The 26,670-nt window shown below is 38.4% G+C and overlaps 1 protein-coding gene across 1 annotated transcript; it reads left to right on the forward strand.

The window, feature by feature from the left end:
• Nucleotides 1-25,139, forward strand: LOC127933451 (arf-GAP with SH3 domain, ANK repeat and PH domain-containing protein 1). The gene is made up of 26 exons (XM_052530465.1): nt 1-417; nt 3,887-3,959; nt 8,784-8,929; nt 10,546-10,620; nt 10,958-11,007; nt 11,116-11,239; nt 12,265-12,350; nt 12,649-12,724; nt 14,164-14,250; nt 14,450-14,559; nt 15,346-15,415; nt 16,018-16,105; nt 17,440-17,488; nt 17,738-17,904; nt 18,603-18,736; nt 19,105-19,196; nt 19,280-19,460; nt 20,088-20,173; nt 20,256-20,371; nt 20,539-20,606; nt 21,002-21,106; nt 21,439-21,643; nt 21,882-22,128; nt 22,648-22,858; nt 23,315-23,443; nt 23,561-25,139. The coding sequence occupies exons 1-26, from the start codon at nt 292-294 to the stop codon at nt 23,633-23,635; spliced, it is 2,976 nt and encodes a 991-aa protein (XP_052386425.1). The 5' UTR covers nt 1-291; the 3' UTR covers nt 23,636-25,139.
• Nucleotides 25,140-26,670: the final 1,531 nt, after the last annotated feature.

The raw sequence follows: 26,670 nt of genomic DNA on the forward strand, positions 1-26,670 counted from the left end.
CTCCCTCCCCTCTTGAACGCTCGCGCGGCACACAGAGAAAGAAAGTAGACGGAGGGCGCAGAGAAACTTCACCGACTCTTTCACACGGCGGAACACAGAGAAGACCGATACTTTCGTCTTTGGTGGCAGATATGAAACGACTTTTAATTCCTCTGCTTTGGCAATCACGCTCACTTCTGGATATAGATTACTTTATGGAGATGCACTTTACTTGATCTTGAAGCGTTTGTTTTCACTACGTCTGCTGGGATTTTAAGTTTCTCGGTTGGTACAGTTGGGAGAAAAAAAAACATGCCGGAAAAAATAAGTATTTCGGATTTCGTTTCTTTGGCGAAAGAGGACCTATCGTCCCCGGTAAGCTCTGGATTTCAGTCTAAAATGAGCGACTGTCGGAGCACCGTGGCCGCGCTCGAAGAGGTAAGGTCGCGTCCAAGCGTGTTGTTTACCTGTGTGCGCAGGTGTCAAACACCTGTGTGAATCAATGTGAAATCACATGAAATCACACACACACAAACACACAAAAGCATTTTAATTGCACTCGTGTCAAGACTTTTTAATATGAGAAAAACACTGTTATTTTGAATTAGCCCAACTTAATGAAATTTTGGTTGCAGAGTTTATATTAATCTGTTTTACGTGTGCACTTACTTCGTAGAGTAATAGAATGGTCCGTCCTTTTAATTTTTTAATTGTTATGAGTCAGGGTGACCTTTCGACTTTACAACGATAATTTGTCTGAAGATAAACTGAGAAAATTATTAAAGTTTTCAAGGTTAGTTGAGCATGTCCGTAGATAAAGTAAACTACACCTGAGTTTACTCTTCAAGGAGGACACCTGCGTGAACAACAGAACTGACCGTTTGCCATTTAGTGAACTGTTGCTAGTGAATCTTTTTTTAACACTAGTGATTTGAATGCCCCACTGGACTCAACACAGGGCTTGTGTTGTGGTTAATAGTCTGACGATGGCACAGAAGTCACAACAAGAGAGACAGAGACTGTTTTCAGAAACACACTCAGAACCCCCCCACAGTCCTTCACAGCTGCATCATTTAACTGAGGAATGGTGTTAATGTAGTTAATTACAGAGGAGCAGGACTAATAACAGACTCAGTACTTGTTGTGAGGCCTTATAAACGTAATAAGGATCTTTGGCTGCCAGCTCATTCATAGACATTTGTGTGGATATTAATGGAGCATAGAGAAATCCTGCCAGCACGCGATAACACTGGGCATGTCAGGACAGTGGAATCCTTTCATTTATTTCCGCATGTTTCATGGGAAATGGTTTCAGTTTTTTTCTTCCTCTAGATTTTCAAGTTCTAATCCAGTGGTTATCCATTCCAGCCCTGGCGACCCACTGCTCCGCATATTTTCCAAGGCTCTCTAATCACACCTGATTTAGGTCATCAGCTCCATGAACTGTGTTCCGATTGACAGGGTCCCTACACCGTGTTCATTGCTTACTACTCTGTGAGCATAGGAAAAAAAACATTAATTCATGGATTTGCGCTATGCTTTCAAGAACCACTTAAGCAACGTAAAGAGTTACGAAACTAATTCTAGGTGTTTGTGGAAATATTCTTTAGAATTCACACAGAAGAGAAGATGGAATTAACTTTAGTTTTCTTGAATGAATCAGAGATGTTTGTGTGATTTAAGTTTTTTCCCTTTTTTTTTTGTGGATTATAAATTTGGTGAGCTCAGTTCCTGATTTTGCAGATATGTGGTGTGTCCAGATTACTTGTGCAAATACATAAAGTTGTGAGTGTGTTACAGTCTTTCAAGTCTTCAAAGTAGAGGTTTAAGTGTTTGATACCCAGGGGCATCGTGTGTAACTGAGTGTGTTTTCATAAAGATGACTGTTTGAAGGCTTGTTTGGGTTTGAGGGGCAAAGTTTGTTTTGTTTCCATTTGCTGAGACGCTGGCTAATGGCTGGCAGCATGTTGAATGTTCTGAGGAGTAGACCATGGGTAGAAACCAAACTTTTAAATAACTTTTGATAATTATTGAATTAGAAGTTACAGTTTGTATGTTGCTGTTTGTGTGTGTGTGTTTTGCATAATACAGTGCGTGTAACACTTTGCATCAGATGTAAGCACACACACCCACCACAGTCATACCACGAATCAGCAGATTTGATGTGACTAATGATTGTATTTCTGGCCGTTCTCACTCCCTTAGAGCGTAGTATAGCCGCTAACATTATCACACATCCAAGTGTCATCAGTTCACTTAGGCTATAGTGACCAGTCTTTTAGAGGTTTGGCAGGAGCATTGTGTACAGGGGGCAGTGAACTTTAAAAACTACCCTAATGTTGTCACTCAGTTGCCTTTATAGAGCTCATTTGGGGCTACACATGCTAAAGATGATGTCAGTATTTATTGTTCCAGTAATACCTGTATAATATTTCTGACATTCTTAATGCCATTATTCAGTATAATTCGTGTTCGAGATTTCTAAAAGAGCATGGGGAAGTTACTATTTTGGAAACTCCTCCAGGAACTATTATGCTGAAGCAAGCTAGCATTATCTTTTTACATACTGTTTGGATTATATAATTTATTTCTATTATACAGTATTTATTAGGCACAAAACCAATAAGGATCATGATTACAGTTACAGCATTTAACTTATACAAATTTACACTAAATAAATAGTAAAAAATATATGGCTGCAAAAAAAGTGTTTCAAAGGGCCCTTAAAGAAATCAGTGAATCAGTTTGTTCAGACTGTAAATCAAAGCTAATTATTTTAGTTTTATGGGCTGTTGAAACTATGTAAAAGTTTAAAAGCCCTCTACTTTACATTTGATATAAATCATGTGGGACTTAACCCCCTCCCTCCCCCCAAAAGCACTCTTTTGAAGTCTTTGATATAATGGTGATGAAACTTTTTAAAATAGTTGAGACAGTTTTATCCTGACACACAACTATAAACGCACTCAATAGGGTATTTTCAAGTGTGTTTATAATGTTCTTCTTTTAGGCTGGCACTAGGTGTTTGTATGTGGGAAGTGCCCTTTGATGAAGTGGTTTGTCCTTCATCCGTTTCAACGCTGTTGAAAGAACGCTTGATAAGAGATTTGGCAAAAACCCTAAGGTCGAAGCACTGCTCAGGTTTTTCCTCATACCAGGATAAACTGGAAAATGAAATCATTTCCCTGTGTAAGCTTAGGAAACTAACACAAGAAAGTAAAAAGCATATAGGACTTATTGTTTCTTTGGAAGAACCTGCATGCAAAAATGTCTGGATATGTTTTTATTATTTTTTTTAAGTATTGAGGGAATACCAAAAAGCTACAGACAGAAACAAAACAGAAGCAATGAAAGTTTGTCTTGACACTGATTTATTAGGCATTGATCAGACTAAACAATCTCTGGCAGCCAGCAGCAGGCGTACATCAGTGTGTTGTAAGGGCAAATATTCAAGGTGGTTTAAAACCTTTCTTTATGATATTCACATTCAGGTTTTATGTTTACATTCTGAACAGACACTTTCTGATCCTAATAAACCAAAACATTAGATAAACCACTGATATTTGAACTCGTTTTAGATTCCCACGGAGGAGCGTCTCTTTCTGTCTATTGCACTTATTCTTTACTGTAAATCGTCTCTGTTCTGAATCATTAAGAGTCGTTATTGTCTTTAGTGAGGCTTGATTCACCTGTTCTGACATCATCGTGTCTGCCTGATGTTATAGAAAGACTGCTTGACAACTTTTGGGATGTTTGTTCTGTTAAAAACAGTTAAGTGTTGCCCCGCAACCAGTTAAACATGTTTGTGTCAATGATTACATGAAGTTGAAGAGTGTAGTTGATGTTGAAGATAGTAATGAATTTCTATTCTAATGTTTGTTTTTATTTCTCTGTTGTCTTGCCCCAGTCTCTAGAGCTGGACCAGATGTCCCTACAGAGGATGAAGAAAATTGTGAAAGCCATCCACATCTCTGGACTCAGTGAGTGCAGTCTTTTTTGTGGATTTGCGGAAAGATTTTTTATTCATTTACCTGACTTTTTTCAGGTCTAGAAATCACACTTTTAAAATTAGGCTATCACATTCTCCCCTGTGGGATCCCTGGCTATTCAAAAAAAAAAAAGTTGTTGAGTGAGTAAATTTAAAAAGAAATAGGATTTTCTTTGCTTGTCTTAGTTGATTTTAAAGCCATCTTGAGGGACTCTTTGAAGTTTGCTAAAACTTCTCAGTGGGCCCCCGCCCCGGCCCCTGGTTGAAAACTACTGGTCTAGTACATACGTAAAAATATGTATTCCGGGAGCTTTGGGTAATATGAGGTGAAGTTTTAGAGATTTTCAGGAGGTCTGGTTCACTATCACTTAGTATTCAAACCTCAGACTGTTACATCAGAGTCCGCTTGTAACGCCATGAAGATGCTTAATTAAATAACAATAGATTTGTTAGATTTGTGGGAAAAAGTCTTCCAAAAACACATTTTCTAAAAGAATTACAGTGAGGTCATTCTTAGTTTCTCTTCCTCACTCTCTCTGTCACACAAATTAAGGATGACAGAAATTGGGGCCCAGAGTTGCACTGACATCACGATCACTAATCTCTTAAATAAAGAGCAGATTTTGCGTTTTCCTGTTTTTTGACACAGTCAGAGTGTAGAAAATAAAAACCACTGAAACTTGCTTCACTGTTTTATTCAACCTCTGAGGTCTCCTAATGACCCTACACTGAGTAAACATACATACAGTTTCAGTGTCTTATCCTGTCCATCCTGCACAAGGCACGTGGCCACTGGTTACACCTCTGTATAACATGATCAAATTTGTACTTTTTTTTTTTTTTGTAACATCAGCGAGCGTCTTTACTGTACTGAAACATCAGGTGGATATCTGTGTTAACATCTGCTCCATCCTCTCCGAATTGAGAAATTGCCCCACAGACCTGGCCAATACACTATTTATAATGTTGTGTTGTGCTTTCAAAAGTCCTGACTGGAATGATCACGGTTTCTGGGAATTGTGTCTCAGATCTGCCTGCTTCTCATTTCTGAGGGCGCATGCACCATTTCTCTGTTCTGTGAGTCATAGTTCAGTTAAAAGCGAAGGAGACTCCATGTTTGATCACCTCCCCCCCTCATCGTCACTCAATCTCTTTCTCTCTCTTTCTTTTAACTGAAATCAGATGTCTCATTCCGGTAACACTAATATTGAGGGGCCACAATTTCCTGGCCCTGTGTGTTTGTGGTGGAGCTAAACTTGGTTTAGGAGTGAGTCCAAACCTGAACCCGATATAATCACCACTCTTTCTTCATTCACCCCATCTCAATGCAGTAGTGCATTTATCGATTCTGTGCAGCATCAAGCAGGTTTAGTTGAATCTTACTCTTTAAATTTTTTCTCATCCTGGTTAGAAACAAGTATTTGAGTCCAGTGATTTTTGGGTCTGTATATTAAATACAATGGGGAAAATTATTTATTTGATCCCCGCTGATTTTACAAGTTTGCCCACTTACGAAGAAATTAAGGCTCTGTAATTTTTATTGTGGGTTTATTTTAATGTATAGAGACAGAATACCAACCGAAAAAAATTCAGGTTAATAATAAAGGTTAGAAATTGCATTTCAGTGAGTGAAATAAGTATCTGATCCCCAAGCAAAAAATGACTTAGTACTTGGTGCAGAAGCCCTTGTTGGCAAGCACAGAGGGAAGACGTTTTTTGAAGTTGGTCACCAGGTTTGCACACATCTCAGGATGGATTTTGATCCAGTTCTCTTTATAGATCCTCTCTAAATCCTTAAGGTTTCTAAGGTTTCTGCTCCCTCCATAGATTTCTATAGGATTGAGATCTAGAGACTATCTAGGCCCCTCCATGATTTTAATGTAATTCTTCTTGAGCCACTCCTTGTTGCCTTGGTGGTATGATTCTGGCCATTGTCATGCTGGAAGACCCATCCAAGACCCATCTTCATTGTTCTGGCTGAGGAATGGAGGTTCTTGTCCAATATTTTACAGTACATTGCCCCGTCCATTTGACCCTCAATGTGGTGAAGTCGTCCTGTACCCTTAGCAGAAGAACAGCCCTAAAGCATTATGTTTCCACCTGTAGGGATGGTGCCCTTGGGGTCATAGTCAGCATTTCTCTCCCTCCAAACACAGTGAGTCGAGTTAATGCCAAATAGCTCAATTTTGGTCTCATCACTTTCTCCCAAGCCTTCTCTGAATCATTTTGAATTTCATTGGCAAACTTTAAACAGATCTGTACATGTACCCTCTTGAGCAGAGGGGCCTTGCAGGAACTGCTGGATTTCAGTCCATAGTGTGCTACCAATGGTTTGCTTGGTGACTGTGGTCCCAAATGCCTTAAGATCAGTAACAAGCTCCTACCATGTAGTTTGGGGCTTATCTCTCACCTTTCTCATGATCATCCTTACCCCATGAGTCAGGATCATGCACGGAGCTTCAGAACGAGGCCGATTGATGGTTGTTTTGTATTTCTTCTATTTCCGAATAATCGCACCAACAGTTGTCTCCTATCACCAAGCTTCTTGCTGATGATGTTCTTTTTGTTATTTTGTTAGTGGTTAGTATTACTATTAGTATTTTCCATATTAGTATTAGTATTTTTACTTTGTTACAGATGTGAACAAATCTACAAGTCACTTTGGAGTGAAATCCATGGCTCAATGTTGGTGCTGTGAACATGAATGATGCCCCAAATCCACATTATTATAATTTAGAAAATAATAATTTAAGTTTTTAAGCTTAGTTTTAATTAAAGTTTAGTATTTTTTTTATATAATAATAAATAAAAAATTGCCTAGTCTAGTTTTACTTTATTACTTTATCTACTTTATTCAGGTGGGTTGTTAAGGTTATGAGTTTAATAATATGCCATGTATTGAAAAATAAAATATATTTCTGGACTTTTTAGTTTAGTTTAGTTAATGTTGGAGTCAAAATATATATTTGTTTTATTCATTTATTTATTTATTTTATATAGAGTATTTACATTATTTTCACCTGTTGGGCAATAAAAACTCATCTTCAATGAGGGATGTATGAGTTTTATAAATGAAGTCATTTCAGGGATGATAGGAGACTATGAGGTTTATTCATGTGAAGGTTATTTAGAGAGCTGTATATTTAGTCTATATTGTCTGTCTGTAATCTACAGTGTCACAGTGTAAAACAGAGCTGTTGACCGTGAACTAAATGTTGCTTAACACATGCAAACACATATGTGGCAGGCACTTTAAAGTGTTGATTTAGGGGTCTATTTTCTAAAAATCCAGGAACAGGATCTGCTTCAAGGTTCATTTGAGCTTCACCTACCATCTCTGGATCAGATCAAGGTCTCAAACTTGTCAAGAAAATAATTAACAATACAAATTAAAATTATGTGTCTGAAAGTGCTCACAGATGCCTGTTGAGAGAATAAAACTGTTTCCAGATCAGGGAAGGGAGGTCCTTAGAGTGCATGGTGCCTGCGAGTGAAGTGCAGTGTTGTTTGAGTTGGACTGACTCACTATTGAAACACTGTTGATTTGAAGTCCTCCTTATTGCACTTTTTCTGAAAGTGATGCTAATTATTTCTCCTGTCTTGAAAAACAGAACTCAACCCAAAACCAGATAATGCAATTTTATTTATTAAGGAAGTGATCTTACATTCCCATACTCATTAGAGTCTAGACAGATGGCCTGATGTGGATATCAATATGCTGACTTTAGGATTTCTTCTGTTTATTTTTATTTTTTAAGTTATTCAGGTGAAATGGGTTTAGGACAAAATGCATGTCATGTACCCAATTAGGGTTTGTTCTTTGATCAACTTACTTTGTTTTTCCTGGAACAGTTTCCTGATTCAACCAATCAAAGCCCTAACCCAACCCCTAGAATGACAAGGCATTGATAGGAATGTTGTTTATGCAACGACAGAGAACTTCAATACAGACAAATGTGTACATATTTAGCTATAGCACAGTATGCTAATTCCAGGGATGTTCCCTTGGAAAGTCCAGCATGTGCTCCCACAAATACTTGTGATCATCATAAGTGAGGATGGTTTGTCTTTGATTCGGCTTTTATCTAAGTGTACCTATTTATTTTATAGCTGAGGAGCTGAGAGCTCTTTGATCTGTAGTGAAGTCTGAGCCTGTGGTGTTTTTAGTCTTCTTGCCAGGAGCTCAATGTGCTTCAGTTGGTATCTTTTTTTTTTTTTTTTATAAATTAGTATTCAGTCATAGTCATAGGAAAGACATTTATAAAGTTAGAAACAATTTCTATTTTTTTCCCCCTATTTTTATCCTTTTGAAATTTGTTCACCAAAGTATCCATCAAGGTATTCCGTTTCTACAAAAATATTAAGCAGCACAGCTGTTTTCAACTTTGATAATAATAAGAAATGTTCCTGGTGCACCAAATCATCATATTAGATTGATTTCTAAAGGATCATGTGACACTGAAGAGTAATTGCTGATGACAATTTAGCCTTGCCATTACAGGAATAATGATATAAATAAATATTTTAAATGCTAGAAATATTTCACAAATATTACTGAGCAGTATACTCTGAAAGTACATAATTTCAGACTGTACTAAAGAGGCTTTCACAATCCTGTCAATTCCTGATGGATAAAACCAAGTCCCACCCTACATTTGATTTTCAATGAATATCCTGTTTCTCATGGAAATGTGACACATTATGGAAGAAAAGTGGACTGCAAATGCAGTTTTGTATTGATTTCTTATGTCTCCTGTAATCTGCAGAAAGGTCACAGGATTGTCTCGATTCTGATTGTGTGATGTTGTGTTCCCAGGTCATGTGGAAAATAAGGAACAGTACACAGAGGTTCTGGAGAATCTGGGGAAAAGTCACCTGATGCAGGATAATAACGAGATCTCCACAGGCTTCCTGAACCTGGCCGTGTTCACACGAGAGATCGCAGCACTCTTCAAGAACCTGGTGAGCAGGACACCATCCTGAAACTACAAGCTACAAATCCTGAACACTTTAAAAGTGACACAGTGCTGAATATTTGTTTTTATCCCACTTAAGGCCCATTCCTTGCAGGAATCTGATATATTGTAGTCAAGTGTTTAAGTGTTTTTTGTGTCAGTCAAAAGTCTACTGACAGGTTTTCTGTTTTCAGATAGTTTTGAGGGTCAATCGTGGAAATAAGATTTTTCACGGACTTCATATTTGCTGTCATTATAAATCACAATAACATCACTCTGCTCTCTAAATGTATATAAAACACTGGTCGTTAAAAAGCACATTTCGGTTTACCACAAATCATGCTTCCAGGTGCAGTATAAAGTTCAGTGAAGTGTAAACATGAATTACCTGTATAATTCAAGGCCATGAGTATTTTTCCACCTTTGAGAGGAAACTTTTGAAGTATTGTCTGACCTGCCAGTTTTATTATTCAGAAAGCACTTTTGGGGTGTGTGCCTGTTTGGATTGTCTTCTGGATATACTTCTGAATAAAAAACAGCAGACTTCCAGCTGTACAATGTACACCGGAGACTGGGAGAGTTCGTTGTGTGTGTGTGTGTGTCTGTGTATATGTGAGTGTCAGCAGGGGTTCAACAGCTGCAGGCGATCCGGGCCCCTCAAACCACAGTTTCCAGAACCCTCCCACTGATAGTTTCCATGGTGATGGTAATTTATACCAGACCTGAGAGCATGAGTGGACTGCTTCTGACCACTGAGCTGTCAATCAAACAATCACCAGGGACAGGAACCTCAGCCTAAAGAATACAACCGAAACTCTGCTAAGAAAATAAACTCCATTTGATTTAGTGTCCTTATGTGGGGACTAAACTTTCCCTCAGAGTCAAGCCCATTTTTCCTATTCATGAAGATTTGTATTCATACATCCATATTGCAAGGTTATAAATCCATATCCAGCACCATTATGAGATGACTCTCATGATTACTTTTAATTTACACTCATGTGTATAGCACATGATTTATTTAATATTTATTGTGAAAGAGTTTACTTAGGTTTGAGTGTCTTTTTTTAGTGGTCTAGCAAGGTGTTTTTATCATTTAGTCAGTACCAAAGCCTGTCTCTATACGGCACAGTGGCTATATATACACATACATACATACATACATCGGTACGTACACTGCCATTAAAACGTTTGGGATCATTAAGATCTGTAAGGTTTTTTTTAAAGAAGTCTCTTCTGTTCATCGTGGTAAAAATTGATAGCCTGGATGCACTATAAGTCGCTTTGGATAAAAGCGTCTGCTAAATGGATACATTTAATTTTTTTTTTACATTTTTTATATATATATATATATATATAATTGCATGCTGATTTATGGTTTGCAAGCATTTGTACTTCCCGACTAGACTAGGAAGGGTTATGCCCTGCCAGGCAAATGTGAGCACTCACTTTGAAAAGTGAGTTATAGTTAACATTAACATTTGCACTATGTTCTGGCCGACTTTCAGATGTTGTTTTTAGTTTCTTTCTGGTTTCTGTCTCTGTTACATTATTTTGTCATACCTGTTTGTTCTCGAGTGTGTGTCTGCCTGAATTAATGTGTACTTTCTGATGATTCTTTAGGTGAAAAACCTGAACAACATCATTTCTTTCCCTCTGGAGAACCTGCTAAAGACTGAGTTGAGAGACAGCAGGCAGGTGAGTGAGACGTCACACTCAACTAAAACCCCAAATGAATTGATAGTTGAAATAAGGAGACTAGTAAGGAGTTAAATTCATTCCTTTAAAGAGTCAATGCGTCATGTTGTTTTGTAACGAGGTTTGGCATGTAGCTTGTTTGGGGTTATTGTGTCAGAAATGCAATAGCTGCACCACACCTTTCTTTATGAGTTTAACCGGTATGAGAAGTGGAGACAGTGCAGGGCTTAGAAATCAAGTTTTGATAATTCTTTAAAATATTTTTTTTTGCATTACTTTTTTTGCATATATATATAATACTTTATTCTCTATTCTTATATTGCATTTTCTCTCTCAGGAGCTGAAAAAACTGATGGAGAAAAGCTGGAAGGATTATGATGCTAAAATGTGGGTTTCAGAGTCAAAATGTTCTCCTTTCTTAAATACAAGTCCACAGGCTATTTCATAATCTTCTTTTGTCTTTTTCTTCATTTATTTTTTTCCTCGGCTTTTCAGAGGCAGGCTGAAGAAAGAAAGGAGGGAGACACAGAAACCGTATGGAATGATCCGGTTGGAATCAACAGACACAGCGGAGGACATGGAAAGAGAAAGAAGGAACTTCCAGCTCCAGATGTGTGAGGTATAAAAGGCCATACGAGAGCAGCCGGTTAACAGACTATGAAACGTGTGCAAAATTAACCTGACCAAGACTGCATTGTGTGAGTGTCTCAATAAGTGCGGTCAGTGCAGCTGTGTGTGTGTGTGTGTGTGTGTGTGTGTGTGTGTGTGTCTTAGAATGTCATTACTGGGTTACCGCAGATTGTTAACCTCTCTGTGGTGTTAAACATGTTCTTCGTAAATTCAATGAGTGTGTGAAGTCAGCTGAAACCAATCAGCTTTGGGTTGTTTTTGTTTGTTTGTGTGAGACCACAATTGTGTTCATGTGTGATTATTGATGACCTCACTCCACGTCTGAGGTGATATGTCCAAGTTCCATATACTGTGTGCATAGTAGTTAGCAGAAATGGGGAACTATGGGCTACGCCATTTGAACCCAGCTGTGGTAATAGAAAGAATAAGGAAAGAAGGAGTTAAGTGGAGGAATAATGAAAGGGAGGGGGTTTTTGGTGGTCTACAGCACTCCAGATGTCTCCACTTTGCTCTCTTTTTATAGTGGAGACATGCGTTTTTCTTCCAAATGTGACTGACCATGTTAACATCTTAAAGGCTTCTTTCACCTTTTTAAATCTCCATAGAAACGTTTACTCATGCTCATGTATGCCAACTTTTAGAAAACGAGATGATTTAGTTTGGCTGGATAATTTAGTTTCTGTTTTCAGTTCATAAAGCTGGAATACACTTGTAGGAACACAACAAAATTGTCTTCCTTCCTAAATTAAAAAAGTCTGTTTGAATCATACACTACACGGTCTGTGAAATCTGACAGCCCAAATTCTGCAGACTGGTTTTGGTAACTAGCATTGTCTCCTCCGGACTCCAAATCGTGGCAAGAAAAGTTGTGTAGTGCATTTCAACATTTAATTCATGTTTGCGCTAGATTCATCTACTTTTGCTTTGTGGTGAGTCACAATGTTGGGACACAGCAGTGGGACTGACCTTTGTTGACGGAATAACGACTTTTTCTGTCTCTCTCTGCTTTGACAGTATTTGCTGAAGATTCAGGAGCTGAAAGTTCGACAAGGTCCAGATCTGCTGCAGAGCCTGATCAAGTACTTTCAAGCCCAACTTAAGTACGTCTAAACCAAATTTAGATCCTCTAAAAGCATCAGCTTCCTTTTCAGATGCGGTAAAACCTTGCTAAATTGGCTTTTCACATTACACTTATGTCTGGGTTAAGGCCCTTTTAAAACTGGCTTCAGCATATTTATCTCAGATGAATTTGAACAACTATGCAGAGAAGATTTCATCCTGCTAATCATTCAGCAGCTGTCTGTCTGTAATGATTGAATCTCTGTGGCTTTGTGGGTGTGTGTGTATTGATGTCGTTGACATTTGAGATTGCTAAACACTGCTATTGTGTGTTCTCAGTTTTTTCCAGGATGGACTGAAGGCCGCTGAGAATCTGGGTCCATTTGTGGAGAAGTTAGCAGCCTCTGTACATACGGTAATAGACTTGTCAAACCCAGTATCGGTGTGGATCTTAAAGGGCAGTTCTAACTGGATGGTTTGTTTTCTTAGAGAGGCGATGAGCTGACATAATGGCTCATCTTGTTTTTTTTCCCTTTGTTTTTTCTTTGTTTTCTTACTGTACTGCAGAAAGTCAGACCATATACGTAGACACATACACACCTTCAGTGTTTTGAAACTATCAGTTTCTCATGTTAGTCATGACCTGGTATAGTCATAACATGATGAAATAAGATTCTCTAAGTTTTATTTGAGGAAGATTTTCATCGACACTTTATAATCAATTTTACATGTCTAGTCTGGCTGAATCAGTTCATTTGAAAGACCTTGTTGCATGACATGAATTTCTACTGAATATCTTTTTTGTCAGCACGCACATTAGCTTTCTAGTCAGCAGCCTACCTTGACCTCATTTTAATACATAATAGACTGCTTCAAAAAGTCATTGCAAAAAATGGCATTGCATTTAACTTTTGCAGAGGAAGCAATTCCAAAATGCATTTCAAACAAGCTTAATGAAAGAATAAAATACAAGATGGTGGATGAGTGATGAAATATATGAATAAAATGTTTTTTTTGATGACAAATGTTTGCTAGGAATTGACACACAGTGTTGCAAAAGTCAGTCACTTGTGTGGTTTCATGACGGTTAGGATACTCCCATAGAAACCTGCTGCCTATGTAAGCAGCAGACGGCAAGTAAACATTTATTTTGGATTATATTGATTCTGTCCAGACTCTTTGATTGGTCTCACTGAAGTCTCCCTAAAGAATGAACCAAAAGCGGTTTTAAAACACGAATTATATTCAGTATTTTCAGTTGATGTTTCCCAGCAGCATTACTTGTTCTGCAAGTCTTGTCTGGTCATGGTTGTAGAGAGATCTGACCCGGTCTGGAGCAAATATCACACAGGAATAATAGTTTTCATTAAATGATCTTTTTTTGCCAGTTTGTTGATCCTGTTAGGAGAAGGCAGGATAGGGCTTGTGGAATTGGTGTTGAAATGACTGTGTTTTATAGCAGAACTGGTTTAGATAATGTTTCTAAACTGACATTTCTCCTGTTTCAACTTGTCCTCTTTTAATCATAACGAATCAGCATTTGGCACTTTAAAGTAAATAAAATAAAAAAAATTGAGACAACCACAATCCACCTTTCCGAAAGGAAAAATTTCCTTTAAAAATACTATTTGATGGAAATTGGTTAAAGAAACTGCAGGAATTTTGTACTGGGGTCCGAAGCCAAAATTTCAGCAGGCTTTGAGTAATGCAGGATTTCTGGCTGTGTTGGTTTGGTCCTGAGCTTGATTACAAAACAGAGGGATGTGCTCCAGTGTAAGCCTGTAATCTCTAAGACCAGTCACATTGTGTTGCACAAATACAAACCCCACATCACTTTGCTGTTATTGTTCACAGGTTCGTCATGAGCAGGATGAAGAAGTAAAACAGCTGTCTCAGTTGCGCGACTCACTTAGAACACAACTACAGGTGGATGGCAAAGAGGTAATCTCCAAAATAAATACAACTCCCAGAATGCAATACTTCTAGCTCAGAGTAATGCATTTTCTTCATGAATGTAGTCAGAGTCAGATGGACTAAAAAACTGCTTGTCAGTGGCCATAATTGGTTTTAAAGACTATATTTGGGAGATGAAGATAATGTTGACCACAATTACAATAAATCTTGTTCTGCGTCTTCATAGGATTTTCTAAACGGGAAGAACTCTGGCCATGGGTATAGCATTCACCAGCCTCAAGGCAATAAGAAATATGGCACAGAGAAATCTGGATTCCTTCTTAAGAAGAGCGACGGGTGAGTTAAACATCACTGTCTACTTCCTTAAATTGCAAAGGTCACAAACCCCCCCAAAACAACAACAGACCAACTGTTTATTTTTATTACATAGGCATATTAAAGGTTTTCCAGACATGATGCAGTATTCCGCTCCTGTTTGCTTTTTGTCACATGGGATGAGTGTGTTTTCCTCGGGAAACGCTCTCCACACTGCTCTCAGTGTATGTAATGATATACTGTACATTCACTTCTTTTTAAACTGGGAGCAGAATAAATGAAGGAATGAGTTATAATGTCCTGAGAGTCGTGCAGCACAGATAGTTAGCAACATAAAGCATCAAACTGAGCTTTGTGACTTCAGGCTCACAGTTGAGAGTGTGTGAATGGGGGTTTGTCACAGTGTTCCTCTCACACAGATGTTTTCTATTAAATGTGGTTTAGTCTCTTGCTGCACTAGAGTCTTACTTGCACTCTCTTAAAACCTCTGAGCCCAGCCTACAGCTCACAAAACACATGCCCACATTCATCTAGGCTTTGATCGGTGCATGAGAATAAACGTGCCATTTTTGTTGTTAGTTAATTACTGATTGTAACGTCACTGGAGAGCTAATAAATCAGTACAATAAACAACTGGCTACTGGTTATTTCTGTGTATAGAGTTTATAATCTAAAGCAGTCCACTGTATAAAATGTAATCCCAAGGATTTTTCTTTGAAATAAACCTTTGGTACGGAGATGTTATGCTAATACCGATGAATAATGAATGTTAATTGTTAAGGTTTTTCCATAATATTTGTTTTTTAGGATCAGAAAGGTTTGGCAGAAGAGGAAGTGTGGGGTTAAATATGGCTGTCTCACCATTTCACACAGCACGGTGAGATTTTAGAGACGCAAACACACAGCTCAACACCTTCCAGTTACACATACTTCATTATATTACAGTCTTTTAAATCTGTTTGGCTGATAGGAATACTTAACATGAACTTTTTGTTTAAGAACCTTCTATATAAATCCTATGGCTGAAACAGTACTCTTGCTTTAGTGATTGTTGTTTAATTAGCTCAAATCATAAACTGACATTGGTGATGACACACAAATGCTGTTTCCAGTTCTAGAGTGATTACTTGAGCTTCAGAGGCCTGTGATCAGATTTCTCATGCTATATGAGAAAGACTCATCGCAATTTCCTTTCAGAACCGCAAAGCACAGGCCAAAACACATAAAAGTGATTCATTTGGAATCATCCACATTGTAAAACCCCCAAACTTTCACTGGTTTTGCTTACATGTCTCTGTGCCTCCAGCTTCAGTGTTTTAGCAACCATAAACTTTCTGTAAGCTTTTCCTCACATCTTTAGCATCAGTCTTGCACACAGCATAATTGCAAGTGAGATTGGTTTGCCTTTGATTTAGTGAGTGATCACATATGTGACGAGAATGCATTTTAAAAATGTTATGGTTCTTCTCTCACTCTCAGATCAACAGACCACCCGCAAAGCTCAACCTCCTGACATGTCAGGTGCGGCCCAACCCTGAGGAAAAGAGAACATTTGATTTAGTTACACGTACGTTGATCTCTGACCTTTCACCCTTTTCATCTCTGCTGTGGTATGAAGAAAAGAACTATGTTTAGAATAGGGAAATTAGCATACTAATGACTGAATAGTGTGCAGCACACACTGTGTTGTATGATACATTGCTGTCACAAAACTTTTTCACTTATAATGGTAAAAAATGGTAAGTAGACATTTTAGTTTAAGTTTTGTAAGTTTTGTCTTTTTTTTTTTTTTTGGCTTTAATACATATAATATGTTGTCTGGGTATTCTATGCAGACTTTTGCATACTGTGTAAAGTACTATATACATCAGGAATAATACGAATAGTATGGGATTCTGAACATATCCAAGGATTAGCCAGGGATGAATTTAGCATATATGGCTGGAAATGGTTCAGTGCTGGTGATGTAACTGACCAGTATTTGATGGATTCAGGGAAATCGAGTAAGTTAAACAAGGGAAGGTGTGTTATGCATGTAGGTTTTCAGAAGTATGTAAATAACATTTCTAAGAATAGTATGTAGGTGTATGTGGATCATGGAATGCAGGTAAGTTGAGTGGCTAGTCCTGACCTGTTTTTTTCTGTTGATTTCCTGTATATCAGATTGTTTTTTTCATAGCCTCTTACACACTGCGCGTTGATTCCGGAAAATTGTGGGTGTTGTGCCCAATTCTGACCTCCTGCCAGATTATCACCTCCCTAGTATTGGTAGGTTTAGGAGTAGGTGTAAGGGAGGGGTTAGGATCAGGCAATCAGGATTTTGACATGAACGAGTGGGGTAATAATTTCGGCAGGGGGTCGAAATGTGCTTTCTGTGTGAATGCTAATATGTCCCGGGAATATTCCCGGGAATGGTCCCGGAATGGGGACCTAGTAACATTGCCCGGGATCAGTCCCGGAATGAGCCCTGTTTTTATACAGTCTATGGTGTGAACACAAGCCAGGACCAATGCCATAAATGGTGTTTTGTAGTGATGATGCATGTTATCGTGCAACTCTTTTACCGGGTGTTTTGAACGCAGATCAGCATTCACAATGAGAGAATAAGTGCAAACCATAATGAAGCCGAGATCAGGGAGCTTCTCACTCTCCGCGCTGAAGCTGAGATCATTTGCCAGCTTTGAAACGCTACGTGTCACATTACACATCACAATGTCATGTGTCTTTACAGGATGTGTTTGAAAAGAAAAAGAAAATCACTGAAAAATCGAACGATCACGGGACACATCATCCGTGTATTTTCCAGAATCTCTGTGTGAAAGAGGCTCATGTTTCCTTTGCAAAGAGGCCCACCATACGCACACACTATTTATTTCTCACTTTCTCTCTTTGTCCTTACAGACAATCGTACATACCATTTCCAGACTGAGGACGAACAAGAATGCATGATGTAAGTGCAGAAATTGACACACATAACACCCCCTCCATACAGTGAATTCTTTATCGTACTCTACAGAGTGGCATGTACAGACATGCAGGAGAGTTCAAAACCTGCTTCTCAAGAAGAGAGAGAATAAAAAGGAAAGAGTAAGATAAAGAAAGACTAAAGGTTTTAGATGCAGCGGATGTATCTGAAAGGTCACCTTTTGATATGAACACCTGTCTTTTCTTTGTAATCCCTTCATTTGTCTTCTTGCAGATGGGTGTCCGTGCTGCAGAATAGTAAAGAGGAGGCCTTGAACACGGCTCTCGGAGGAGATCAGCTTCAGTTTCAGGACAGTGGTCTGCAGGAGCTTGTCCGAGCTGTGATCTCAGGCCTGAGAAACCAGCCAGGCAATGAAGCCTGCTGTGACTGTGGAGCCCCAGGTCTCAGAATATTTTTTTAAAATGCTGTTAGGGGCCGTTCACACAGAATGCATTTGCTTTTATTTTATTTGTATTTTTTGCTAGACATGCGAGACGCACGTGTTTGAACACTGCACTCGTGAATGGCCACTTACCGTGTCGCAAATAAAGAAATCCCATGTGTTATGTTATTCTAAATTAAATCAAAATTATAAGAGAGAGTTAGAATTTAAGCCTTACATATTTTTGCATATGTCCCTTACGAAAGGAAAATATATTTACCAATATATTTCTTAAAATATATTGTGATATGTTGTAATATATTATTTTCCCTTTTTATTTGTAATATTTTATATATTTGAATACATTTAATATTATATTGATGACACGTATATTATATAATATATTGCAAAATATACAAATGATTGCCACTTTCAATATATTGCAACATATTGGAAAAAGTAAATATATATAAGAATATATGCCTAATATATTACATGATATTTACCAATATACTGCAATATATTTTTGTTTCATAAGGGGTATTTCTTACACAAGACTATTTAGATCAATTTAATATTTAAGCAATGCATAACGTTATGTCTGTTCCACAGAATTACTGCATTATCTTTATGAAGAGCTCTTGAAAAACACTTTATTGGTTAGTAGAGGTTGTTAAAGAGTGGCAAAGGAATGTTGACGTGTGTTGTTCTCTTTAGAACCCACCTGGCTCTCCACTAACCTGGGCATTCTCACCTGTATCGAGTGTTCAGGAATCCATCGTGAGCTTGGAGTACATCACTCACGAATTCAGTCTCTCACTCTTGATGTGCTGAGCACATCTGAGCTCCTGGTAAACACACACACACCAAAACGTAAAAAGATAATTTAGCTCTATTTATTATACAGTTCACATTTACTTTTTTGTGTGTGGTAAATATCATATTTATCTTGAACTTTTTACCCATAATCCTCTGGGACTGAGTCAGCAGTTACTCACAAGTGAAGTGACTCACATCTGTACATGTGTATATATATAAGCTTTTTATCTCTGACTGTAAAGCTCTTGCACACATGAGTTTTATTCATTAGTTGTTACTTGTTGTCAGTTAGATAACAGATAAATGACCAAACATGAAGCTGCATGCATGAATTCGGTGTTCAAAAATCTGTGATATTTTTCTGCAAACATCCGTTTATCAGTTGTGTTTTGGTTCCCAGTTGGCAGTGAGCATTGGAAATGCCAAGTTTAATGACATCATGGAAGTCAACCTGCCCGATGATGCAGTCAAGCCCCTCCCAAAAAGTGACATGTGAGTCCTACTGTGCAGTCACGTATATAGCTCCATAGCTCGGAATTCTTTGACTTCATTTTGCTTTTGTTTGCATGTCTCAGGACAGCAAGGAAGGAGTACATTGTAGCGAAGTATGCAGAGCGACGCTACGTCCTTCCAAAAGAACACACTGAAGCGTACCACGTCTATGACACTGTGAGCAACAAAGATCTGACGTCACTGCTGCAGCTCTATGCAGAGGGAGAGGACCTGTCCAAACCTGTGGCTACACCTGACAGACAGGTGAGAGCCTCAGTCCCACCACCATATATACATAAACACCACCACAGTGATGATAAAACCATCAAGGCTTATAAACATACCGTCACTCATGCTTTAGAAATTTCTTGATGTTTAGAGCTTTCACAGGGTCCATCCATCCTATGAGTCTTCCTTTGGTTAATTTTAGTACTTTTGATCAATTTGAGCGGTATAAACAGAAATGAGACATCTGTGTGGTTAAACGTCATTAATCATACATCATTCACGCTGTCTCTGTAATTCTGTATTTCCGCCCTTTTTCCATCTCTAATCAGATTTTCCTCTCCTCAGTCCACTCAGGAAGTGCACACAAGCTGTGTAATGACTGCTGTACTTGTGTTTGAGTTTGTTTGTGTTGTCTTTTCTTAGACACAATTTGACTTGAATGATTCAGTGACTGAATCTCCAACATTTTAACACACACACACACACATATACTCAGAATTGTATAACAGCAACTCAGTCTAATTTGTTAATCTTCTCCATCACTCCTCATCCAGTCTACTGTGATTTATTGGAATGGTGATTAGCAGTATGTTTGTTTCGCTGAGACTGTGGCCGGTTTGCAGCAGCCTGTAGATTTATCTTGCTCTCTTCTGTGTCTAACAGGACCTGAAGGAGACCGGTCTTCATTTAGCCGTGCGCATGTCTGATAAGACTTCTTTGGCTCTGGTGGATTTTCTAGCTCAAAACTGGTGAGAGAAATCTGTTATCCACAGATCCATCAGCAACCAAATAGGATGTCCGTAGCTGACTACTTTGTTTGTGTTTTCTCAGTGGCTGCCTGGAAAAGAAGACCGCAGAAGGAAACACAGCACTTCATTACTGTGCGTTATACAACAAATCAGAGTGCTTGAAACTTCTGCTCAAAGCAAAGGCTGTTTTAAACACAGGTATACAATACTCACAAATACACAAATTCAGCAATGAACATGGTGGATAGAGAGTCTGTTTATCCATCCGCCTATGATTATGACAGACTGTATTCAGTTTTGAGAGTGAGATAGATTGATCAGTCTGTCCTGATTTTGACCCTTCCATTGTTCCGATTGTCCTGCAGTGAACTCGGCGGGTGAGACAGCTCTAGACATTGCCAAGAGACTGCAGCACATGCAATGTGTCGAATTGGTGAGTATCAGATATTGCATAGAGCTTTTATTGACTTTGTGCATGTATGTGAGCACATGTTTGTAGAGATATTATTCCTAGGTTGACTAGTTTCAACTTTATCCTGTTTAATATCCTGAAGTCTCATGCAACAGTGTTTTCATAAGGAACTTCGTTTGCCCTTTCCTTGCATATAATAATATCATCACATAAAAACAACCTTGTAGCTGTTATAAATACCAGTGTTTCCAAATAAAAGACCAGGTGTCATCTGACCTTTGACACATTATAGTATAAAAACAACAAATTTAAAAAGAATAGAGCTGAATTTGATCACTAGTGTGATATAATCTGGTCAAAAGTGAGTTAGTGAATTGGCTGCGGATTTCTTACATTTTCTTTGTGTGCATGTTTAGCTGGAATTGGCCCACAGTGGGAAGTTCAACTCTCAGATCCATGTTGAATACACATGGGAGATGCCACAGGACATGTATGACAGCGAAGATGACTTGGATGAAAGGGTCTGTAGCAAGATGAACTATTTCTTACTATTTGTATTTTTCACCATTATACAGTATTGGCATCTGAGGCTGTGACCACTGGGGAAAATGTTTCTCTATTTTGCATTTAATAATATTGATTTGATTTATGCCATAATGCTACTTTGTTTTAGAATTTACAGAATCAGTGATAAAACAGTGCTCAGGTTCAGCATTATGATTTTAGTTGTATTTTTAAAAATAGGAACATTATGAATATACGAGTCTATGAATCTATGGATGCTCTTAAATAAAAGTATGTCTCTGTTTGGACTTAAAATGTGAAATATAATGTTCAATAACTATTTGTTTAGGTGAGTCCCCAACTTAAGGGCTCGCGGTCTCCGCTGCTTCCTACTGGCAGCAATGGGCACTGCTCAGCTGCATGGAATTTAAATAAAGGCAGCTTGTCCACGACCTATGAGAACATTGACTTCCTATATCAAAATCCACCCAACAACAGTGCCCCTACTAATAACTACATGCCTCCTCCCCTGCCAGCTAAAGCAATACAAAGAGGTGAGATACTGTTTGTTAGCTTGTAATTGACTTTTTAGGTCTGGAATTTTGGAATTTCAAAAATGCTTGTGCAGGTTTGACTTGATAAGAAAAAAGTGAAGCAGTTATCTGATGTTTAGATGTTTTCTGAGAAGCAGAATTGAGCTCTGTTGCATATGTGAATTGTGTAGAAACCCTGCAGGTTTATTCTAAACAAACCGCAGCACAGCAAGGTCAAAGATAATTTGTGTCCTTGCAGGTTGTTCAGATCCTCAGATCTCAGGTTCCATTCCAGAGACTCACGCCCCCTGCCGTCAGAGATCCCACCCCACCGGATGCTTTCAGAGAATCAGCACTTCGTCCCCTGGACCAACACCTGCACGCTCTCATAGCTCTGTGGGGTCGAAAGGACATAGACAGACATTGTCCTGGGAGGGACAACTTTTCTCAGGGGCCGAGGGCAAAAATCACTCCACCTCACCACAGAGTCAGAGAGGACCTGTCAGGTTGGTCACTGTGGTCCTGGTCCTGGTCCTCTGCCAAGGCTAGAGGTCTCCGCAATATCATACTTAATGATTTGTATTGTAATTTTCTTGTATTCTTTGTAACTAGTTAGGAGTAGCTGGAAAAATAAGTTGTCGCAAGACATTTCTTTTATTTGAATTTTATTTTTTATTGGATTTCTGCACTGAACATCAAATTCACAGACAATAATGTACTGTTCATACCCTAGTAAGCACCTCCTTCAACCATCTACCTAAGAAAAACTTCCCATACAAAAACATTATAATAACAATAAAATAATGGAGCAAAATCCATAATAAGAATATCTTAACAGACAGAGAATCTTATACAATTTACAAGAATAGCATGCTAAATTGTAAAAAAAATATTTTTTTGATGAGCTATCAGTTCAGTATTGTTACCAATAGTAAAATGGTAGCATTCATTTAATCTGATTTGTTTTTAATACATGTGTGTAGTATTGTGACTTATCGTCATACAAAATGTACACGTGTCTGCAGTTCAGAGAAGACGACCTCATATCGCCGCACGAGCAGCGGGAGTCAAGGAAAGAGTTCGACCCCGTCTCCAGGGTGTGCAGGCAGTCAGGAGGAACTCTACTGCAGTCCAGTGGGCGGGGCTCCCAACCCTGCTCCTCCCCCAGCGAATGCTAACAACAGTGCCACAGTGCCAATCATACTGCCGCCACCTCGCTCACGCAAAAATGCCATGGTAACATGACATGCTATTATCTTTACCCCGAGAAATATATTTTTCAAATGATTTTTACATAGTATGTTTTTTTGCAGTTCGTTATTCTTTTATTTGAGAACATGAATTTAAAAGCAGGAATACTAGAAGTTGACATTAGTTGCTGATTCATAGCCAGTCTGCAGATTTTTGGACAGTCGGAGTTGAGTGTATGTATGATGGGCACAGACTCCATCCAGTCTTAGAATATCAAGACTATTTAATCTTTTGAGACCATTTTAGAACACACATTGTTTCATTTGTCATTAGTCTCCTAGCAGTGAGGCACATTTCTCCATGAGTCCATTGTGTTCAGAACCATGTGAAATCTTTAGTCATTTAGTGTACAATGTCCTTTTTTTTTTTTTTTTTACCAAAGTTAACAAGTGTATGATGTCTAGTAGATTTAAAAAATCATATATTCTCTATGTGTTTCAGATCTCATTAAAGGAGAGACCCAAAAAGGTCAGAGCATTAGTTGACTGTAGAGCAGTTGATGCCAATCAGCTGGCTTTCTTTAAGGATGAGGTCATCATAGTGACAGCAACTGATGACCAACACTGGTGGGTAAGTATACAAACTCTCTCACACTGACACTCACACAGCTCTGCAGTATCTGTGAATACGTTTTCTGTAAACAGTCCAAACTGAAGACCTCAACATCTTGCACACTTTCCCTCCCAGGTGGGCCATGTAGAAGGAGAACCTTCTAGAAGTGGCTCTTTTCCAGTCAACTATGTACATAAATTAGGAGAATGAGATGAACCTCCATGAACACTTGCATTACATTACACCATATGGAACTAGTCTAGACTGTTGCTTTTATCTTCAGAGCTGCTAGACCTAGAAGCTGTGGAGGCTTGAGAAGATCAGACTCTTCCACGGCATTAGTGTGGATGTTGTAAGATAATCCACTGATCCATTTCAGCGCTGCATGTAATGTATCTCAGCTGTTCTGAAGGTTTGGCAGGTACATCATGAATGACTGGACTTGGAATGGACAGAAGACAGATGAAAGCTGTCCAGCTTTTAAAACTTCCTGGCTGTGTTGTTTAAACAAACAGCATCACTTGTTTTTATTGATATTGGCGTTGAGGCATTTGGACAAACACTTGGACTTCGAGGTCTCTTAGAGATTGTCATCCAGACTTTGAGGCACTGGGCTCATTTACTGAAGCTCATCCTGTGGTTGATTCAGTTGCTCGGTCATCTCTGGATGATTTTAATGACATGCCATTAGTTCTGGCTAGACACCAGGTCCTCCAGACAGAGTTAAAGGATGATGTATTTGGTTTCATCTCTCTTCTCTGCACCGACGTCTCCAATTGCTGCTGATTCCCAGACATCCAGTCTTGCACTGGAAGATAAAACAACTTGCAACATTCAGAATGAAGACTTCTAGAATCCAGGATGTGAATATCAAATTACAAAAATGTTCAAAATGTTTTGACTGCAGAATGTCCCAGAAAGTTTAATTCAGTATTTCAAGGCATAGGATCATCAACTTACCCACAGGACAGGCACTGTTAGGCCTTACAGAGCACAGAAAAACATGCAAACCACTGCCACATAGTTCTTTTCATAGTTTAGGTAGCCTACCTGTGTTTTGGTAGCCTATTATTCCATTTCTTTGTTTGTAAAATTCTATATTAAAACATCTCTTTTCAAGTGTCCATATTCTATGCTAATGTTTAAAAATCTCTGTTAGCTTTGCACTTGCCATCCTTGCTAAGTGTCTCATCTGTCTGTATTGTTATCGGTCAGCATTCAGTTTTTATTCTAATGGGGTCTTTCTCCAGACTGAGGTGGCTTGTCTTGAACCAGCAGACTGTATAAATGTTTGATGAACTGAAAGTACACAACAGATGTTTTCCCTTCTGCCATCTGATTGACTTCTGTGAAGCATTTTTCAGGCAGAGATGAATGTATGCATGTTGGTTCAGCTGACTTTGTGTTTTAGGAAAGCTAAAGGTAATGCTGCGTGTAGATTATGCTTGTGAAAATGAACCATTTTGTATCACTATAACTACTTATATTATTGAGAAATGTAACATCCAGTTTGTTTAAAGCATTTTTTTTTCCCTCGAAGATATTATTTAGCGTCTATTTACAAGAATGAAAAATGACAATTAAATATTTGCTAATTATAATCACGTGTTGTCTCTTAGATAATCATGCAATATAATACAAAACCTTTGTTCTGACTGTGATCATAGTCTAGCCATTAAAGTGTTTTATTATTACAGAACATATTGCTCATAAACATTGTCATAAGTATCTTTTTCTAGAATATAGAAACCCTCTGCAATCGTCAATCATGCAACAACCCACCCCCCACCCACAAATCCTGGATTAAAAATGTATCTTTTTGCAAAAGGATTAGTTACAGACATGATACGTGGGTAAATCCATGTTAGTACCTTTTTTCTTTTTTTTTCTTTGACAGTAAGCCGTCCATCCAGGATGGGCCTAATGGACCGATGCCAGCACTCAACTTCTTGACAGATTGAAAATCGTTAGCTCTTAGCCTCTGACTGTGCTGTTGCATAAATGACAGGTGTTACGTCACTGCTCAGAAAGTTGCAGGTCAGTCTGGAGCAGATGTTCACTGTGATAGTCTGCAAATGAGAACCATTGGCTTGCAACATGATACAACAATCCTCCTTGGTTGAATGCCAAGTGTAAGCCGTCTTCTGTCCTACACTGCCTGCAGTATTCAAAATACATGCTATGAGGATTTTACTTTGAATGTTGCAGTGTTAAAACATTTGAAATATGTAGAAGTGTGCAGTGTTGCTTTATGATGGCACTGACATTGTGCTCCATAATTAGACACATCTGTCTGCTCTGAAACAAAGTCAGTTTGAATTACATTGTGGGGAAAATAATATAATATGTGATATATGATGATACTTAGATAATTTAACTGACTGACCACTGGTGTTTAGGCAACTATTCCCACAAGTTTTCTGTTCTTATTTAGTTAGATTTATTGACTTGATCCTATCTAATTTCATTTGAATTGTTCTTTGCATAATACATTCACCTTAAGAATGCATATCCAAGGAAATACGGTGGAAATTTTTTTGACCAGTTACATGACTTGGATATACTTTGATATATCTCAGGACTTGGAGAATAACCAAGGTAAGCTTTTTACTCAACCCAGCCATTTGATCAGGGCTATTGTAATGTCATAGAAAAGAGAAATAGACGTGACATGTATGGTGTCCCATTTGTGTCGTGCATTTAACCCATCCAAGTGCACGCTCACAGCAGTACACACACACCCAGAGCAGTGGGCAGCCATTTTTGTTGAGGCACCCGGGTCCCGGGGAGCCTTATATGTGTCAGTCATGAAGGTGGAATAAAGTACTGGAGATTCTCTCCCACACCTAAAATCCCTACTGAGACTCGAACCCATGAGCTTTGGGTTACATGTCCAAATCTCTAACCATTAGGCCTTGACTGCTTTTTTCATTAGAGGTTAATAATATTGCACAAGGCCTCATGTTATGCTAACAGTAACATGAGTGCTTTACTAATCTTTGTATAAATTGCAAAAGAGGTTACAACTATTGGTTGCCTATAATCTCTTATACAATTTAAATTTTTTTTAATAATTATTGCCAATCCTTAATATTTTAAGGATGTTTTTTTAATGTATTTTTTTTTACTGTTATTTTTGCAGATAAATGAAGTTAAGGGGTTTAGTCTCTGAATGTGGTCAGAGTGAGAGAGACACGACACTAATATCATGAGCTTTTCCAGGTTTCTTTTCTACTGTGAGACAC

Source organism: Carassius gibelio, chromosome A17, assembly GCF_023724105.1.
Source record: "Carassius gibelio isolate Cgi1373 ecotype wild population from Czech Republic chromosome A17, carGib1.2-hapl.c, whole genome shotgun sequence".
In the NCBI taxonomy this organism is placed as follows: Eukaryota; Metazoa; Chordata; class Actinopteri; order Cypriniformes; family Cyprinidae; genus Carassius; species Carassius gibelio.

Bases quoted from the DNA above. Each gene is read 5' to 3' on its own strand.
- LOC127933451 (XM_052530465.1), top strand. From the start codon at position 292: ATGCCGGAAAAAATAAGTATTTCGGATTTCGTTTCTTTGGCGAAAGAG. The intron at 11,240-12,264 runs GTATAAAAGGCC...CTGCTTTGACAG, and splicing joins TCCAGCTCCAGATGTGTGAG to TATTTGCTGAAGATTCAGGA. The intron at 17,905-18,602 runs GTCTCAGAATAT...TGTTCTCTTTAG, and splicing joins CTGTGACTGTGGAGCCCCAG to AACCCACCTGGCTCTCCACT.